The 20,839-nt window shown below is 38.0% G+C and overlaps 2 protein-coding genes and 1 long non-coding RNA gene across 4 annotated transcripts; 1 reads left to right on the top strand and 2 right to left on the bottom strand.

The window, feature by feature from the left end:
• Positions 1-8: 8 nt before the first annotated feature.
• Positions 9-2,895, bottom strand: LOC117290941. Its single transcript, XR_004519103.1, has 3 exons — positions 2,465-2,895; positions 1,369-1,583; positions 9-380 (listed from the first exon to the last, which is right to left on the bottom strand). It is a non-coding gene; the product is annotated as an uncharacterized LOC117290941 (long non-coding RNA).
• Positions 2,896-6,302: 3,407 nt separating this feature from the next.
• On the bottom strand, positions 6,303-12,667 carry LOC117290567 (methionine adenosyltransferase 2 subunit beta-like). 2 transcript variants are annotated; one of them, XM_033772013.1, is made up of 6 exons: positions 12,505-12,667; positions 11,791-11,985; positions 10,666-10,780; positions 9,491-9,637; positions 8,715-8,911; positions 6,303-7,306 (listed from the first exon to the last, which is right to left on the bottom strand). In XM_033772013.1, exons 2-6 carry the CDS (start codon positions 11,965-11,967, stop codon positions 7,052-7,054), a joined length of 891 nt encoding a protein of 296 aa, XP_033627904.1. In that variant the 5' UTR covers positions 11,968-11,985; positions 12,505-12,667; the 3' UTR covers positions 6,303-7,051. The 2 variants fall into 2 exon arrangements, with proteins under 2 accessions (XP_033627904.1, XP_033627905.1); XM_033772014.1 differs by lacking the exon at positions 12,505-12,667 and adding an exon at positions 12,172-12,254.
• Positions 12,668-13,104: 437 nt separating this feature from the next.
• LOC117290566 (mitochondrial RNA pseudouridine synthase rpusd4-like) lies at positions 13,105-18,058 on the top strand. Its single transcript, XM_033772012.1, has 5 exons — positions 13,105-13,656; positions 14,313-14,456; positions 14,838-15,329; positions 16,313-16,410; positions 17,587-18,058. Exons 1-5 carry the CDS (start codon positions 13,143-13,145, stop codon positions 17,773-17,775), a joined length of 1,437 nt encoding a protein of 478 aa, XP_033627903.1. The 5' UTR covers positions 13,105-13,142; the 3' UTR covers positions 17,776-18,058.
• Positions 18,059-20,839: the final 2,781 nt, after the last annotated feature.

Here is a 20,839-nt window from a genome sequence, read left to right as displayed (position 1 = left end):
GGTGGTTCTGAAAAGAACCGTTGGTTTCAACTCGACGTTTCGGTCAGTATGCTCTGATCGTCTTCTAGAGACATGTACTTACAGTAAAAGTGCATAATAAAGGATTTTCTTCTCATTTTTTAGTAGTACATGGTGTCTCCATAAAAGTGACTAGATTGCATTTGCTGCCAATTAAGATATTTAAAAAAAAAATAATTAGAGGGAAAAAGTCCAAAATGTAATAACGGGGTGTATCGCAAAAATGAACTTAAAACCAGTGGAGGTCGGATTGCACAGCTGTTTTTACCTTGGTCCTTTGGTGATCTCCAATGTACGTCCACAAACCACATATCCATAGATCTTCAACTCCCATACCACATCCATAGATCTTCAACAGCCATCTGGTTAAATAAGGAATAAATTAAAAATATAATAAAACAAGTTCAACCACTTAACAAAAAGGTGAATCGCAAAAGTTGACTTAAAGGCACTATACACTGTTTTGTATTTTTAATTTATTTACGCACATTTATTGCTGTCCAACATTTACACATTTTAACAAAAATTTTCAATTATATTCAAATTATGAGTAGTTTACAGTTATACAAGTTTACAGTTAAGGTGAAGCAGATGCTTTTGTGCATTACCCTATTGACAGACAAACAACAACAAATTATACACAGAAGACAGAAAACGTATACACATGACAGACTAGACAAACAGAATACACAACAGATGCTGTATCCTAACATATATGCAGAAAATAACGATTCTATTAAAATTTTAGTGTTTTGTCATCAAAGCTGCAAGAGAATAATGAAAGAAAAAAAACCTTATTGAGTCTTTTATCAGATTCAAATATTTTAGTGAGAAATTACCTCTTTCTTGAAAACTTGGGTTTAAAACACAAAGCAGCCAAATTTCAATTGAAAATATGGACCAGTGAAAAAGGTGATGGACTAGTCCTGCTGTCCAGTCACCCAAAAAGTTAAAAGACACTGTACACCTTTGGTAATTGTCAAAGGCCAGTCTTCTCACTTGCTGTATCTCAACATATATACAAAATAACAAACCTGTGAAAATTTAAACTCAATTGGTCGTCAAAGTTGCAAAATCACCCTTGTCACACGAAGTTGTGTGCTTTCATGCTTGATTTCGGGACTTCAAAATCTAATTCTGAGGTCTCGAATCAAATGCAAATATTTTAGTGGAAAAGTGTTTCTTTCTTGAAAACTACATCATTTCAGAGGGAGCCGTTTCTCACAATGTTTCATACTATCAAGTAAGTTTTTATGCTAATATTTATTTTGAGTATATACCAATAGTGTCTACAGTCCATTGCATTTAAAAAGTGAAGGTCGGATCTACTATGGAATTTTTGTCCCTTACCTTAGCCCTTTAATGACCTCCGATGTACATCCATGTCTTCCAGGTCAAGATCTTCAACAGCCATCTTCAGGTCACATTCTCTCGAGAGTTATCAGCACAACCAGTCCCATCAATGTTTCTTTAAGATTGTCTGGACGAAAGTTCACTGGGTCTGTTGTGAGTTGCCCCAGTCTCTATCCATTGCTTACAGCTACATGTCATTTGCCGTCTCTGAACTGAGAAAACAACCAATAAATACATCAATTAAGTACAAAAGGTATTGCGAACATTATTGCAGTTAACTAGAAATTTAATGTTTTCTGTGGATTTTGTTTTCATGAATAAAACGAGCGACCTACACTGTACATCACAATTCTATAAATGACTTCATATCAAAACGCTAAGTTATAGTTTCCAGGTTCGTAACTGACGATTTGGTCAAAATAATAGAGCCATCATGGACAAAACAACAATTATATACATTTATATCTGATATAATCCAAGCCATAAAGACATCATACTCCTGGGTGCACACCCAAGGGGGTTGGGTGGGGGCTCTCCAAATTTCAGGGAAAACAAATTTCAGGTCAGAGAAAACAAATGAAAAGACAAAGCAAAACACTTTGAGTTATTTTGTTCCCTACAAATAATTGACAGCTATTTTTTGTATTTTCTAAATAAAACAAGGGATCTACATGAAAATTACACAAACAATTAAATATGATAATTAAATATAAGCGTCCTCCCTGAAACCAGCTTAAATTAATAGAATCGAGAATAAAGGGGGAAAAAAAGGCTTTGGTTATTTCCCACCAAATTACACAAAATATTCTGAATTAATTATATTTTATCAGCACATGTGATATGAATTTAAACACCCCAATAAGACAAATTAGAAGAAACCCGAAAAGCAAAACAAACTGAACAGAGATTTTACCCCATAGGCATTTCGAATTATTTTTAAAACCAGGGTAGCCCAATCAAATTGAAAATTGTTTAAAAATGACCCTGTCTGCAAAGAGAATTCCCATACGGACACGCCTATTATGGTCCAACGTGTAAAACTTGTTCGCTTCGGCAGAGGGCCACCCCGCCCCAATTTTGTCCCCAAGCCTACCTCAACAAGATGTCGTTGATTCGATATGTTCAGCTTTGGTTGTGAAGTTTTTCACTGCAGTCTACGGCATTTCAGCGAAGCCCCCAGCCACACACACAAACAAAGAAGTTCATAAAGTCAGTTTGCTTTCAAAGTCTGTGGTCGGAAGTCTGATTCTAATAACGTTGTGGCTTATTGAAGACTGTAGTTTTTAGTAAAAACTGTCTGTCCAACCAGACCCAGTGACAAAATAATGCTTAAGTTGCATGACCATTTGTCTTGGTAGCCTACAAAAGTCTCGGCCAAATTTGTTCCAAATGTGCAACAGTTTATTGTCGAAATATTTTTGGATGCACAAGACTGGGCTGGGTAAGAATATCGACAAAATTACAGGTAAAGTTCATCAGAAAACGCGACGTCCAAGAGCCGAGAGGTACGGCCTGCTGCTCCAATGCGCGACACGGCGAGAATGGCCATGTGGTCACTGGCCGGCTGCAACGGTGTCTCGAAAATGGTGTCTCGAAAAAAGTGCAAAACTCATTATAGAATCTGCATAACAACAAAGAGATCTGCAATGAGGTGACATTCCTAAATGACCCCATTCCATTGAATGCACGGATTTAACTTGTTGACTAAAAAGTCGCAATCCTGGATGGCCGAATTAATTTAGTCCAGGGGTGTACCAAAATAATGAGGGGAGGCTGGGCTGACCCAAAAAGGAGAAATAACTTCTAAAAATGAAATAAATAGGTTTACTTCGGGAAAGCTTTTACTATCACGGACGGGGCTGCGCGATAGCCACCTGTTATTATTATCTTTTTCTTTTTTTAGCAAAAAAGAAAGAAAGGGTATTTATACCAAGGGCTTATTGGGTAATTGGTAAGCAGTTTCAGCATCTAATTACCATTTCCCCCAACAAGTTACAAGAAATAAGTTCATTTAAAATTATGATACAAAATTGTTTATTGACCAAGTCACTTGAGATCGCTTATGATGAGAACACTAGATCAAAATTTTGGAAATCTGTTATAGTTTTTGTTGTCGTCTTTGACTTCTAATAATTGTGTTTGAAATAAAAACAATATGTTTTACCTATACCCACATGGGTTGTCTCTGCACGTAATCACATGGCTTCAGTCATTGTAAACTCAGCCCCACCCACACACATTATAAATAGAGCGTGTTCATTGGTCAACCCCACCTGGACACCGTCTTGATCGCATGCCAAACCAAAACGTGCCTGTGTCAGATGCAATTGTGTCCGCCATGCAATACTGTCCGCTCCGGACACTTTTGCACATGCAATCGTGTCCGGGGCTACGCAAAAAGCGCCCGGCGGACATGTACATGACTGTACATTATGTGCGCGCGTAAGCGAGCCTGCATCATGCACTGAACCTACGTAATATGCAGCATGAATATTCACGTTTATGATTGCAGCGAATACCAACGGCCGAACATGTCCCATGTTATTCATGACATGCAATTAGCTTGTAAAAAAATGGCGATTGTGTTCCGTCGACCAAGGGCGTTTAATTTACTGCAAGGACGGTTTTGGACGGGGGCGGACAAAACTGCATATGCAAATGTGTCCGGGCGGACACAATTGCATTATACAGCAGCGTCCGGGCGGACACGATTACGTATGCAAAACCGTCCGGCGAACATTATTGCATATGCAATAATGTCCTCCGAATAGTATTGCATAGAGGACATAATTGCATGCGACACCTGCACAATCTAGGGTAATTCACTTTGTATGTTCACAATCATTAGAGGAAAACACGTTGTAATAAAGTTATTAGGAAGGAAGGGGCGGGGTTACAAAAACCGATACAATCCGTCTTCAGTTTAGTCAAAGGCCTTATTAAGAATGGAATGCGTGTTACTCGTTCAGATAATTGAAAGAAAGCTAACATTGTCTGTTGTTCCACTAATCTCTTTTTGAAACAACTCTTTACAACTAGAACTTTAAATGTAATATGTTCGGCAGTGATGGGGGGTAAATTTTGTTTTACTATAGGAACGAAGTTATACAGTTTTCTAGAAACACAACCTGTTAGAATGAAAATGGTAACTGCATGCAGGCTATCCCAGGGGAATATTTTGTACGTACATGGTGGACACAATACTATCACACTGTAAGGTTTGAGCATGGAGGTAGAAATATTTCTCCATGGTTTGAGTAAGTCTGTCTGTATAGACTCAAACCGCACAGTGCACTCCTATATTGACCACCATATCTCAAAAAGGCTAGTAATAGCATTGCCGTCCTCAAAAACTTTCCTGATTTTTTGTTTACGGATTCCTCTTTTTGAATCGACTCAGAAGAGGGAAAAATTCCCCACTGAAAAGCACTTAGTGGCAATTTTGGTGTACCTGGGTGGCTCTTCCTGTATGTGGGCCTTGTGGGTTGGAAGGGGAGGTGGAGTGGGGGCACTCTGCCGGGGTGTGGTCTTTTCTTGTATGTGGTCTCTTTCTGAGAGAACTTCCTATATATTGGCTCTTCCAGGAGGAGGTGGGGGGGGGGGGGGTGCAGATAGCCCACCTTGTTGAGCTGTAAATGGCTCAGTCTCACATCACAGTGTAATGGCGACTGTGATGAGAGAGATGTTAAAAGAGCCATTGACAGCTCAACAAGATGGGCTATGGGGGCAGAGGGCTCTTCCACAAAGTGTCTCTTAAAAAGCTGATTTGTCAATCCAATCATTGCAGCACTGAAGACTGTTCAGTTCAAGTGTGTATAGTATACGAGGAGGCTTTTGCATAAAGAAACAAAAAAAACATTCGTTTGGGACTATTAGCAACTGGGATTTTTTTTGCAGATGCATTTGTTGCATGACATGAACAAACAATATTCCTTTCTCAAGTTCTTTTGCATGGTTCTTATGCAAATCCTCAAAGTGCTGTACAACTACACTAACTGAGGATGTGAAATTCAAAATTCAAGACTTAAACTTTTCTTTAGAAACAAAAAATATAGCAACCAAATATTAAAACAAAAACACATAAATCAAACACAACTGGGTTTCTTTTAAAGAAGTTTATTTCTTATACTTAGTTAGTGTGTTATACTTGTGTAGTTGTATTTCTTTTTTCCATTTTTTGCAAACTAAAACTTCACACTTATTGCCTTAGAGTATAAGCACCTCGCTATACTATCCCTTTTTTAATAAAGTAATTATGTACACATCCACCTTTTACTACATCAAGTTACCAAGACAAACTTTACTTTCTATTTTATGTGAACTTTACACAATCTATGCCTGTACCATATGTTTAATAATTATAAATTGGCATTTAATATAATACTCTTTCAGAGCAGAATTTGAAACATGATGTCAATGGGTATAAAAAAAAATGGTATTCCATACAGAAAGTTTTGACTGCATTCCATTTCAGAAAAATTCAGGACTGAACTAAAAATCCCCGTAATGTAAAGACCAAAACAGAAGGAGAAAAAGAAGAAAAAAGAATCAAATGAAAAAAAAACGAACAATACCTAATAAAACTCCAACAAGGCTACTGCCATACTGGCATTTGAAGGGCAAATGAAAAGATTGAATCCATACAGCATGTATTGTATAATGGCATAATGCAAATATTGACGTTCCAAATCAAAGAAGCCAACAGTAAAAATATAATAATGGCAAGAAAATCCTTTTTAAAATGAAGGGTTTACCCCTTGGTAATTACTCCATAAGTTAATTACTCCATAAGCCTTTCTCGATCATCTGAAAGCACACACTTCTATTCAACAAGTGTGTTTCATTCTTTCATTATTTTCTTGCAACTTCGATGACCAATTGAGCCCCAATCTTCACAGATTTGTTATTTGTTATTTGTTATTTTATGCGTATGTTGGGATATACCAAATGACCGTACTGGTCTTGACAAATACCAAAAGTATACACTGGATTTAAAATATCTTTTAAATTTGCAGTTACCTTTGGTTAATCAATTAATTAAACAGCCAAATGCCTAATCCATTGAAAAATATACACTATACATGTAAGCTGCAATCAAATTTCAAAATACTTAGAATTAGTTTACCAAACCTAATGACTTTGTGTTTAAATTGTTTTTTTTTAATGTTACTTTGTAAGCGCCATAGAGCATTGTTTTTTTGATGGATTTCGAGCTTAATAAATTGTTGCTATTAATTTAGTAATATACCAGCGTTCTTCCCCAACACAGGTCCACTGGTCAAATGCAGTTTAAACACCAGACGGCCAGTCACAATTCACTCCAAGTGCTTCAGCTGGCTACACCAGAGTTGAAAAACGTCCCTATTTTATTTGAATGAAACGAGTGAAAAAGATGATGGAACTGTGAAATAAAAAGCTTGCTGGTCCTGGGCCCAATTTTAAAGAGCAGCTTAACCAGAAAATGTTGCTTAACAAATTTCCCCGTAAGCATAAATGAGCGGAATACCAGCCACAACTAGTACTTGTGACATGGTAGTTTGGCTGGTAACCTTATTCTGGTAAGGCATGATTTTGTTGCTACTTTTTATGTTTAAGCAGCTCTGTGCTGGCCAGTCGCTAAAAAGTCAAGGGCAAATCTTAAACTGGCCTAAGGCACAAATTGAGTGGGCCGCATTTCTACTTATTTTTTAAAATATGGCTGAAGGCACGCTTCAATTGATTCTCTCAGCTTAGTTTTCTGCCCAATTCCTAGATCAGACAGAGCAGTGGTGTCCAATTGGCAGTTGTATGGTCTCGGTGTTCCCGTGGGCTCCTTATTGGCCGTTATGTGATCGCTCTTGATATGAAAGATTTCGGCCATCATGGTCATCAGGGAATATTTGGTCACCAGCTCATCATTTGACCAATGAAAGATACCCTTCACAGCTGACGGACTCTGTTAAAAATTGAAAGTAAAAAGAAACTTTAGCAATAAAGATTTTAAATATACACAGTCGACAGAACACAAACCTTGTACATTTGTAGTACTAAGAGAGGTTTGCGGTAACACCAAGTGAGTAGTGTTGGTTCTGAAAAGAAAAAAAAAAGGGTGCTTAACGACTCAATTTTTACGACAAACATTTCAATCAACTAAACGCAAACCACGCTAAGTTATACTTCCACCATGCAAAGCTTCAAATCCTACAAACCTTGTATTAAAACATTACTAGACTGTATTGTTTAAAACCATATTGAGTTTTATATGTGCAAAATTCTGTTTCTTCCAATACTTTAGTTTGACATAGTTTAAGGTTATACAAAAATGTATCATGTTGTTGGGAAGGTAAAATTTACTCATGAAACTTATAGGCTTAAATTTTTTTTAAGAAATCAACAAAGAAAAACTGAAATTAAGCTATAGGAAGAAACTATAAATAAATAGTAAACTTGCGGGTACAACCATGTGTAAATCTGATTTGAGGGTTAGCTCTGAAAGGAGCCAGTTTGGTCTTGACATTTAGAACAGTATACTCTGCTTGCCTTCAGGAGAATTTGAGACAACACTGGCTCTTTTCAGAGCCAACAAAAGAGATTTACACATGGCTGTACCCGCAAGTCTACAATTTATTTATAGTTTCTTCCTATTTATCCACACCATGCAAAGCTTCAAACAATACTGAGAATAAGCTGTTGGTTCCGTGTGTTGTGTAATGCAGAACCCAGTACACTTACATTAAGAGAAAGTTTTTATCAATATGTTTACCTTGTAATGCCACATTATTCAGCTTCGTGCTGCCAGTTGGTTTTTTTAATAAAAATGAATGAATGATTTAAAGTGTTCGCCTTGGTGTTTTGTGCCATGGCTGCCGAGTTTGCGCAGCGCCTTGTAAACCCTAATAAGGTACTTAAAGACACTGGACACTATTGGTAATTGTCAAAGACCAGTCTTCTAACTTGGTGTATCTTAACATATGCATAAGATAACAAATCTGTGAAAATTTGAGCTCAATTGGTCGTCGAAGTTGCGAGATAACTATGAAAGAAAAAACACACTTGTCACAAGAAGTTGTGTCCTTTCAGATGCTTGATTTCGAGACCTCAAATTCTAATTCTGAGGTCTTGAAATCAAATTCGTGGAAAGTTACTACTTTCTCGAAAACTACGTCACTTCAGAGGAAGCCGTTTCTCAGAATGTTTTTTACTACCTCTCCCCATTACTAGTTACCAAGTAAGGTTTTATGCTTATAATTTTTTTGAGTAATTACCATTAGTGTCCACTCCCTATAAAAAATCAGTCTCATAAATCGTAAACACTTTAAAATCTATCTATTAGAAAAGTATCTCTCTTTGTTCAAGCGCCTTACCTTCATATATAGATCCGCCATTTGCCGGCAGACTGCAGCGATATCTTGTACGTGGGTAGGGTAACGTAGCTGGTAGTCGCATATGGCCGCTGGTTGACTCGTATCAAGTAGTACTTTGAACAAGACGGTTATTGCACTCTCTTCCAAGTATTCAACATCGCCGTATAACACTGGCACTCGCAGAGTTGCTGAACATTCTGTTTATTTAGAAGAAGCACACAGTGTAAAAGATGGAAATTTGCATCTAGGGAATAAAGAATATTAATTTTGGTTTTACCCATATACACCCGCCCCAAAAACCCAAATTGTCGCTACATGAGGAAGTATGAGTGACCCTACTTGAGGGAGAATACCAGGCCTGGAATTTCATCTTTGAAAGGGCAAGGCCATTTTCATTTTGCAAAGGGCAGTTCCATTTGGGAAATCTTAAAGTCAATGGGAAACTTGGGAAGGCGTCAAGGCCAATACATGGGGCAATGGAGGCCACTGCCTCCGTGGCCTACCTGTAATTCCAGTTCTGGAACACTGGTCAATTTGGTGATGATTGTTCACCTCCAGCACCAGTGTTGTAGCTCCACCAATTTTAGTGGTGGGTTCTAAATCAAACTTAGTCCACCAAGGGTGAGCGATTCAACAAAATTAATCATGTTTCGATTTGGGGGCCATCATTGCTGAAGGCCAATCCGGGAGAAATCTTGGCGTTACAGTGTATTTTGCTCAGTGTGATGGGCAAGCCCGCCCGGCACCGCCCACAGTGGCTATAATCCAGTACTTACCATGTTTTTGTACAGCAACTTCTCCATCCAGTTTGGACTGACCATACTTATTGAGAGGATTCGGTTGGTCTCCGGGCTTATACGGAGCATTCTTCCCATCAAACACGTAATCAGTACTCAGATATATCATATAGGCTCCAATTTCATCTACAAATTGTAAAAGATAATGAAAATTCATCAACCTTTTAAAAAAATAGTGGCGAGTGCTTCTAGTCTAGCCAATTTTGAAAGCTTTGTACTCATGTTCATCAGTCGACTAGAGAGTAAAAATCAAAATAATACTTTAAACAAAAAATAATCTTGATTTGGGGTTGAACAAAGAAAAAATTGACTAGAGCGGGATTCGAACCAACGACCTCTGGATTAAGTGGTTGGGGTCTCTGCCAAGTGAGCTATGTTGGCGGTCCCCTTATTGTGTCACTATCTTTGTTTGGGTTGCCAGTCAGAAGCCATATAACCACTAGCTGCCGTATATCCAAGGATCACGTCAAAGTTTATGATACAACCTTGGAAGCGGCAGCTAGGGATGACCAAAGGAACATTAAAAAATTGGTTTTGCTAGCAAAACAGTTGCTGGCAGTGTAAGCACTTTATGTAATCCACCATATACATAAACTGACAAACCTGTAGAAGTTTGAGATCGATCGGCCATCTGGATCACGAGAGAATAGTGAAAAACCGATTACAAATTTTGTATTGCATCAATGCCAAAACTTAAATGAATAAAACGCTCACTGAGCGATAAACTCAAAACTAGACATTAGATTATTTATTTCTCATCAAATATTAAATTTCAGACAGAAATATTTCAAGGGGATGTTTTCTACTATCATCATCATTAGACCGTGTAAGTTTTTATGTAAATCTGTGATCTTCACGATTTTTGTTTCTTACCAATTCTGTAACGTTCCTTGAAAGGGATGCAACTTTTTATTTCAGCTATCAAATAATAATCCACAAGGGAAACAGACTGGGTAATTTTTTTGTAACGATTTGTGCTTGAATTTTTTTATATTTTTTATTTGAATGGATTTGAGCTATTGACCTCCAGGGCTCTACCAACTACATGTAAGCTATCTAGCCATATGTTGGCTGTCTCCCTAAAACATAATCTTACCAACTACATGTAAGCTATCTACCCATATGTTGGCTGTCTCCCTAAAACATAATCTTACCGCAGATCGAGGCGATGAGTGATGAGGCATCAACGTTAATCTTCCTCGCCACTCCTTCTTGTTTCTCCACAACGTCTGGGCTTCTTTCAGCTGCTGAATGAACAACTACAGCTGGCTGTAAAAAAAACATGTATGACCAATATTACAACGTCATTCTTGCAAACAAATTGTTAAGTTAAATATAATAATACAAAATTGTTTTAATATATAGCACACATATCCTAGTAGCTAGGTCGAGGCGTTTTTCAAAATGACTATCTCTGTTCAACAGGTATACTGAGACCATTCCTCAAACTTTCTCAACTCCCTGCGGAGCGTATAACCCCAAGGTGCTTCATTTGGCGCTGGCCGCTGGGTAAACCCAACACAATACTGACTCAGCCCTCTCAGGTTCTAATTGATACACACGGGTTTAAAGAAGCAATTATGGTTAAAGTGCCTTGCTCAAGGGCATAAGTGTTGTGATCAAGAATCAAAGCCAACACTCTGATGATTCAGTCAATAAGAATCCGAATTCGATGGACACCACTGAGCTGAGAAGTCAGAAATTTATTTTTTCATTTGAGGCATTACTTTGTTATTCACTATAATTTATGGTACATTAATTAGACTTTCAATGTTTACACAACGAATTTGATAGCAGCTGGGTGACACAAATCAATAAAATTCATAAAAGCTTGCATTTTTAATTAATAAAAAACTCCTGGGCTGGGAAAACAATGATCTAAAATGGCTGCTTCCTTTGAGACCCGTGCTTTTTAGTGGCAATAAAAACAAACGTTGAAAGAAATACAGCACCTTTGGATAGTAAGTCCTATAATGCATTTTGAGAAACATTTCACTTTGAAGTACTGCGGTTATGGAAAAAGATATCACTTTTTATCCCAGCAAAATTTGGTATAAGAAGATAACCGTGCATAGTAGCGTTCTTTAGATTATTCCTATTAGGGATTATTCATGCCTGAGTAGACATATTTGCTCCAGAGTTTCGACAATATTTAAAAATTGCGGCCACCTTTTGAAATTAAGTTTTCTTTGCTTGGTGGCGGTGTCAAAGCAATTTCAGAATTTTTTCAACATTGACTATTACGAATGGCCCCTTTAGTTTACAGGATACAAACATACCTTATACTCAGTAAGGACATTCCTGACCGCCAGACTGTCAGTGAGGTCGACTTTTTTCAATACACCTCCAGCTCTACTGTACGCTAGACCTAGAACCTCCCAAGATGCTTTAGTGAACTCCTTCACTAATGCTCGACCAAGAAGTCCGGATGCTCCAGTTATCAACACTCGTGGCATGATGAAGGCTGCGTCTGTCTGCATTATACAGAAAGTAAATAAGTATACTAATAACCTCTGATGAGACCTGCGGCCGATTTCACGAAACGCTAGGATTAATCCTTCTCGAGTTAGGACGACTAGGGTAAGAGTAGGGTTAGGGTTTGGGTTAGGATTTAATACATGAAATTCGTGTAAACATGTCAGTAACGGAGATTCGTTGACTTGTCTTCATGGTCTTGGCCATCCGTCGAGTTGTCTCAACCCTTGAGTTGTCCGAACCGTCGAGTTGTACCACGGACGAGTTGTCTGACATCCATTTGTGTCAGTACAGTAAGTGTAGGCCTATGCACAAAACGTATCATTTTGATCAAAGTTATCAAAGAAAAAGCTTTGTTTAAAAAAAAATGGTGGACATGATAAAGCAAATAAATGACTATTTATTAGGATTCAAGGAATATGATATTGATAGGAACCTTTATTTATTACACTTTTTATTTACAGATAGCGTACCAAAATTCTGAAACATGGATGGAGTATTCCAGTATTTATACTCACCTCACTCAGTTTACCAGTTAGCTCTCCAGTAGTAGTTTGTTACTGTTTTGTACCACCACTGGTTCCTGGTCTTCGACAATTTTGCAGATCCACTACTGGTGCAGTTCAGAAGTATATACGACTGGGTGGGTGTGTGTGATAAATCCACCAGTACAAATCTGTCTTGTTTTGGTAGACCAAACAGTAGCCTTAGGTCAAGGCGCACGTACGATCCCAAAATGTCACACGCACGAAAAAGGATTTAAAAGCGCTTGTCTTTTTGTACGTGAGCGCCTTGACTAAAGGCTACCTAATCAGGTGATCAATCAGCTGCTCAAGAGTACACAATTCAGATTTGCGCACGCAAATTAGAACTTTTGCAAGAACTTCGTTTGCGCTCAACATTAGGTAGCTGCCATTTGACAACAAAAAACAATCAATCGACGGCTTTAGCTGCAGCTGTGGCTAGATGCTCATATCGCTGAAAAGTACATTTTTTTTAGCCCCCCACCCCCCTAAAAACACAAAATAACTTCCTATCGCGATAGTGAGCAAAGTTTTCCTCCAGGAGTTGAATTGGTACCAAGACGTATTTTATGTATAAATGTTAGCTGGGTATAAACACGTGTGAACCTGTCTCTATTTTTACAGGATTCAACATGGCGGCGCCCATGGCTCGTGTATCTTGTCGACTTTTGTGTAACGCTAAATCTCGAAATGTTGACATTTTCCAACGATTGTGTCGCCAAAATGAACGGCATACTAAAGATCTTACTTCCCAATATCAAGTGAGAACTTTTGGTTGCAAAATCTGCTTACAGAATCCGAGAGCACTTGACAACTCTAGACCTACGCACGGGAAGTATGCCACCCGACAATCGAAAGCGAGGGACGGCACCACTGCAACCTCCGTGAACGAGACATCGGACTTTGTCGATGGTGAAATAACCAACAGTGTAAGGATTCATGGAAACTCCACCAGTGCGAATGATTCATTTAGAAAAAGACAGGAAAGAGAATCATTGCAGCTAGATAGTACTCAGACTAACACAGCAAAACATTTGGCAACAAAAATAAGACAAGACCTGATTCTGAAGAGGAAGAATGTCGTCGTCGAGAAGGGGGAGGAGAAAATAAAAACTGCATCCAAAAGTCATGCGGACAAGGAAGATGGTGAGTTATACTGCAGCAGCACTAAACCAAGCCACAGTCAGTGCCGATCCAATTTGTCTGGTATAGAATTGATTGGCACAATTTACCGGGGGATGTTTGGGTTTTTAGTTTCTACACGATGAGTGAAGATTTATTCTGTGGGTTTTCCTTGGAATAACTCTCTGGGGTTTTCCTCCGACCTTAAACTGGAACTTTCTTCCCGGTCTTCTCTCTATATATGCATTGGTAGCCCACCTTGTTGAGCTGTTAATGGCTCCGCTTTTAACATCGGTCTCATCACTGTCTGTAATGGTGACAGTGATGAGACCGATGTTAATAGCGGAGCCATTAATAATAGCTCAACAAGGTGGGCTAATGCATTGGGTTCTTGTCTGGATAGTATAGTACTAGTAGTTAAATTTCCTTTTTTGAGAATCCTTGGCATTTGCCAGAATTAATCAATTTGAATTTAAACTAAATAACTGCAACTGGCAAAATTTTAACTTCTGGAAACAAGGCTCCCCCGGCTCACAGGGGAGCCTTAGTTACTAGAAGTAGCAAAATATTAGATATATTGAAAAAGGATGACCGAGCCTGTGAAAGTTGTTTTAGTTTGTGCAACAATCTAACTCTAACGATTATTTAAATTATGTTTGGTATTTTCTAACTATATCCAGTTGTAGAACAGGATAATCTTCAACGAAGCAAAGGCCTTGACAGCCAAGGATTCAGAACCCTACGGAACCAGGTCCAGGATTTAAGAAAGCTTGATGTTGACACTGTTGCCTCAATCTTGTATCGCAGCATCATATACAATGAGGGTCAGTGAGAACTACTCTTGTATTAGACCCAGTAACTGTACTCATTTAAAAACATTGCAAATGTCAAAATAAAACAAAATTAGTACAGAGCCCTACCTGGGTCTACTCTTATAAATATTATATATTATAATTTGTTTGAATGCAACATGGGCCTCAGTGGTTTAAGAAAATTAAACGGATCCTGTTTTTGATTATATTAATTTTTCAGTAATTTTGCAATTATTTTTTAAAGGTGTACAAATCCATCTTTACAACTTATGGTCATTAATTTGTAGTTTGTTTCATCATCTTTTACCTAAATTGAGATTTATTATAAATATTGCACATAATGTAAGATACTAACAAGTTTCTGTGGTGTATTTGTTATTTGTTTTCTCTCAGGGGACCTTGTTGCTATAGATAAACCGTATGGACTTCCGTCCCATGGCGGGCCCGGTGTAGTGCACAGCATCGACTCCCTCCTCCCCGTCATAGCCAAGAAGCTCACCAGAGGTGCAGCCAAGAGGACGGACCCCGACCTAAGACTCTACCCCGTCCACCGCCTAGACAAGGAAACGACCGGCGTCATGCTCCTGGCCAAGACAGAGGAAATGGCTCGTCATCTTCACCGGATGTTTATCCGGCACGAGGTGGTGAAGAAGTACTGGGTGGTGACCGTTGGAGTACCGGATCCTAAGGATGGTGTGATCGACATTCCGATGGCAGAGGTCGATGTCGGCGGTTTCCACCGAATGGGCATCAGGCCTGACATCGGCGCAGTCTACAAGGATATGGGGAAGTTTGGCAGAGGGAAGGGTACGGCCGCTGTGACTAATTTCCGTGTGGTGAGCGAAAATGGAAGTGCAGCGCTGGTGGAAGTTAATCCAGAAACTGGTAAGGGACTATGTGTACAAAGGAATCATTTAAATCATTTTTTTCTTCATTTGATTCCATTTCATGATTCTTGTTGTGAATCCAAGGAGGAAAACACCGAGAAATATACCAGGGAAAAACACTAAGGTAGAGACTGAAAACCCAAATCCACGTAGTGCCCTTGCGTGATTCGAATGGGGGTACTGTGGAAGGCGCGGAAAGATACCACTATGCCAACCCGACCACACAGTCTGGTAGATTGAACAAAACCTTGATCCAAAAGTAAAAACAACAAAAAATCATTACATTATGATGATATTTTAAAAAAAGTGCCCTTTACAAAGGTTTTAAAGCGCTGTACAAAACGACAAAGAAAAGATAAACACTGCAGTAACTTATCATAAAAGCAAGTGAGTTTTTAACATGACTTTGAAGGATTCAAGAGATGATGCCTGACTAATGTAAAGAGGGAGATTGTTCCACAATGTCAGTGCACTGAGCCACTGACTGGATGCTGCTATAAGAATTTTACATTGAAAGAAACTTTTCTTAAAGGAACACGTTGCCTTGGATCGGTCGAATTGGTCTTTGAAAATCGTTCTGTAACGGTTTGGCGTAAAATGTATATGATTAGAAAGATATTGTAAAAGTAGAATACAATGATCTACACAAATATGCCTCGAAATTGTGTGGTTTTCTTTTTACCCTGTCGACTAACACGGTCGGCCATTTATGGGAGTCAAAAATTTGACTCCCATAAATGGCTGACCGTGATAGTTCGTGACGTAAAAGGAAAACCGTGCAGTTTCGAGTGATACTTGTGTGGATCATTATATTCTACTTTTAAAACATCTTTCTAACCAGATGCATTTCATAACAAACGGTTTCAAACGCTTTTAATAGACCAACTCGTCCGATCCAAGTCAACATGTTCCTTTAACAATTGACAAAAATACACGCTTTCATGATTTTATCTAAAACTTTTCTTGTTTTCATTTTTTCAGGTGTCAAGCACCAGATTCGAGTTCACATGGCATTAGGGATGGGATGTCCAGTGCTTGGAGACCATAAATACTCCCATCACAATAAACTAGCACCTCAGGTAAACTTGTGGACTAGATATTAACTTGGTTTGGTCAAACTGTCCAGGGACAAACAGTTTGGGTTTGGTTACATTGTAAGAAGATAACTGTTTACAGTTATAACTGTTTACAGTTATAGTTAAAGGAACACAATGCCTTGGATTGCGTGGTTTTCCTTTTACCTCGTCGACTAACACTGTCGGCCATTTATGGGAGTAAAATTTTTGACACCCATAAATGGTCGACCGTGTTAGTTAGCTAAGCAAAAGGAAAACCCTGCAATTTCGAGGCAAATTTGTGTGGATCATTGTATTCTACTTTTAAAACAACTTTCTACCCATATGCATGTTATAACAAACGGTTTTCAAACGCTTTTTATAGACCAACTCGACCGATCCAAGGCAACGTGTTCCTTTAAGGTTGTGGTAACACCATGTAATGATAATCTCTGAATGAGTTTACAGTTAGGTTTGGTTCCATTGTTGGGAAGCAACAGTTTCATTGTTTGGAAGCAGCTTACTGTTAGGTTTGTTGCTTTGTTGGAAGAAAACAGTTTTGGTTCCATTGTTCAAAGACAACAGTTTACCTTTAGGCTAGGCAGTGAGGAAACAAACAATTTACTTGTTAGGTTTGGTTCCATTGTTTGTAGACAACAGTGTACTTTTTGGATTAGTTTTGGTTCCATTTTTTTATATTAGGTTCGGTTCCATTGTTGAGAAACACTTTGATTGTTTTGGGTTAAAGCCATTATACACTTTCGGAACAGAAAAAAAATAAAAGTTCACAAATTTACAAATAACTTACAGGGATTACAGAAGGTAGTGGTGAAAGACTTCTCATGAAACATTATTCCATGAAATGCTTTACTTTATGAGAAAACATTGAAACAATTATCAATTCTCGACAACAAGAATTACGGATTTATAGTAAACACATGTCATGACACTGCGAAACGTGCAGAAACAAGGGTGGGTTTTCCCGTTATTTTCTCCCGACTCCGATGACGATTGAGCCCAAATTTTCACAGGTTTGTTATTTTATATATAAGTTGTGGTACACGAAGTGTGGGCCTTAGAAAATACTGTTTCCCGAAAGTGTCCAATGGCTTTAAGAAAACAATTCACTGTTAGATTTTGTTCCATTTCTATCACTTCAACAAAATTTAACTTCCTGTTTATGTATTTTTTTCATTTCAGCGCCTACCAATGGACATGCTTCAGCGTCTGGGAATCCGGCAGGCAAAGGCACGTACAGTTCCCATGCATCTCCATGCCAGGGAGATCATGCTGCCAGAATTTCTCAACGGTCGCAATGTCTTCATTTCTACCACGGTGCCCAAATTCTTTGTACAAAACATGAAGCGGCTCAAACTGAGCTTCCCTTAAAACTGAGTGGTTTAGCAAGCAAGTTGTGGTGTCAGAATCAGTAGAGGGGAGGGTTTGAATCAATGTCATGTGATTTGTTCGCCTGCAAGACACTGTGCTATAACTGCTTCTCTTTATTACTTGAGTCTGATATAAAAATAAGCACAGCACATGCATATTTACTCAGTGCTTTATGTGCAGCGCAAAAATGTATTTTCCGTCAATGCAGGAAATTCATAAATTAAGACCAAACGGAAGTTACTTTGTAAAGATTAGTGATAAAAAGAAATATCAATAAACAAGTATTTTCAATGTTGATTTTGATTCAGCTGTTTTTATTTTCCAAAGTTAGAGTCAGAGTTGTCTAATTACATTACTTTACATTTCTACACTACAGATATTTACATCTATACATTATACTCTAGCAGGGTTTGGCTCTGGGGAAATCTCCTTCATAGATCGATCCCAATTCAGCCACACCCCTTCATGGCACTGCATAGCAACAGCAGGGCCACATTTCAGGAGAGCTGTTTAATGATGCTATGTCAGATTTTTGGCCGATTTGACCTAAACATTTTGATTAAAAATTCAATAGGTATTTTGATGGGGGTCGAGAAAGTTACAAGCTTTCATATGAGCCATTGCTTGAAAAAGTCCGCCAATTATTAGTAGCAGTGAAATAAAGTGCTCAAAATAAGTTTTTGTCGGGACCCCGACAATATATCACGTGACCAATTCTTATGTGTTTTATAAGAAACGTTTTAAATGTTTGTCATGGTTCCTGACCATTAAAAGTAAAAGTTAAATTTTTTTTGCGTTAGAGCGGGTGATACTCTTTGAAATACCATTCACTCAAAAAAAATCAATTTTTTAATATTTGGGGCCAAAAATCTGACATAGCATCTTTAAACACAACAAGTAGCTAAGCAAAATTGTCAGGTGTACAATTTGTAACTGGAATCCTCCTGCTCATTTCTGCTCAGCAGAAAATTGTTAGGCATTTTTGTGTGCTTAAGCAGCTCTTTGAAATTGGGCCTGGCTGTCAAGTCCCTGCCTCTACATGTACATCATTGAGTCAGCGCAGCTGAATTATGCAATGAGAGCATCAAAACTGCAACAGATTGGCTAACGTCTATGACCATTGGATGTAGAGATTAGGTGGTAATTCAGGGGCTTGGCTGAAAGAATCCGTCCATTACATCTGTAGGCTGGAACCAAGCATGATATTCTTCCTAATTTAGTCTGATTTCCAGGGTTTTTTTACCCTTAAAAAAAATTGTGAGTAAGCGGACTCAAATGTCTATTAAAGCCTACACCTTTTGTACATGTTGGTCAGCCCTCATACTCGATAAAAGTCTGATTTTTCCCCAAAGAGCGAATATCATGCGTGGTTGGAATTAATAACATTAAGTGTCGGCCATTTCGCTGCATGAATGCTGCATCAAAAAGGATACAAACTTTTCAGTTTTTTAACAGCCAGGGATTTGTGATTCATTTTTGAAGATTTGCATGGTGTGGATAATGGGGAGTAACTAGTGCTAATAACCTTGCAGGTAAGTAAATCACTTTCAGGAGGAGTGTTGGCTCCGAGAAGAGCCAGGGGGACGATTTCACAAAGATGGCCTAACTCGGGACTAGTCCTAGGATTCTTAAGGAGTTATTACAAAAAAAAGGCTAGTCCTTAGATAAGATAAGACAAGTCTTTGTAGAATCCACCCAGTGGATAAACGCCTCGGTGTGAATAAACGCCTCTTCAAATGAAGAACATAGAAAGTGCATTGAGTAGTTTACAACCATTGAACTATATTTTATAAATTTAACAACATTTTTTTTTCATGAAATTCATACAAAATTGAATCATCTTTGTTTCATCAAACTTAAGTATAACACCTATTGCACAAACTTCAGGTTTGCTTAATTAAGAAGAAATTTTAAAGCGCATTTTTATAAAATGAAACAAAAAATACATATACAAAACTTTCAGATCGTAATTCATACAAATAGCTTGGTTAAATTTTTACTTCAAAAAATCTTACTTATAAAATGAGCAACAATTGAAAAGCAACAAAGATGGCACACGCTTGTTAATATTAAATAAGGCCTTTAAAACTTAACTTATGGTTTGGCATTTTTGCATTATTTTCAATTATAAAGAGAGAGTTGTCACAAATTTGGTTAAATTTGGTTTTCCCCAAAAAGGCTTCGATATTAAGAGCAAAATGAGATGAGATGATGTGGTGTGAGATGTTATTTGGGTTCAACGTCCTGAATCTCGCTTACATTAAAACTGTTATCTGCAGCGTTTGTTGAGCATTGGTGTTTTTGGTAATTGATTCTAACAATTAACATTCTTGTATTTTAACATGACCTGGATTGTTTTTGCCCCCCCCCCCAAAAAAAAATGAGAGCCCTTATAATTGAGTTTCTTCTGACAAAGAAAAAAGTCCTCCAAAACCAACCCTCCGGTCTTAACATTAAGTAATCACAAAATTTGTTCTTATAAAAACCAAAAATTTGTACACATTTTTTACAACATTTTTTCTTTCTTCAATAATGTACAATTTTACAAAAAAACATCAACCTGTTTTTTTTATTTATACCCAAATATCTATACTCATGCCTTCATCCGAGTCAAACACAGCTTCGTTAGAAGTAATTGGAACGGTTTAATCAATGCGTCAAACGAGAAAGACATTCATATGGAATTTTAAATATGATGGCAAAAAAGATTTTCTTGTAACAATCTTAGATTACTCTGTAAAAGTTTCCAATAATTGTGTCCTCAATGCATTCAAAAATTTGCTACTTTTTCACTTTAAAAATTAAGTAAAATTATAACCCTTTAAAGACCATTCATATTAATATTTGGCACCATATGCAAGCCATTTGTAGCGACTACAGGCATTTTGATACCAGCCGCTTGCAGCCACTTTGGATATTTTTATGCAAGCCATTTGTAGCCACTATGAGCATTTTGATGCAAGCCATTTGTAGCCACTACAGGCATTTAGATGCAAGCCATTTGTAGCCACTTCAGGCATTTAGATGCAAGCCATTTGTAGCCACTACAGGCATTTAGAAGTAA

Source organism: Asterias rubens, chromosome 5, assembly GCF_902459465.1.
Source record: "Asterias rubens chromosome 5, eAstRub1.3, whole genome shotgun sequence".
NCBI lineage: Eukaryota > Metazoa > Echinodermata > Asteroidea > Forcipulatida > Asteriidae > Asterias > Asterias rubens.
This window is presented reverse-complemented; position numbering and strand designations above follow the sequence as displayed.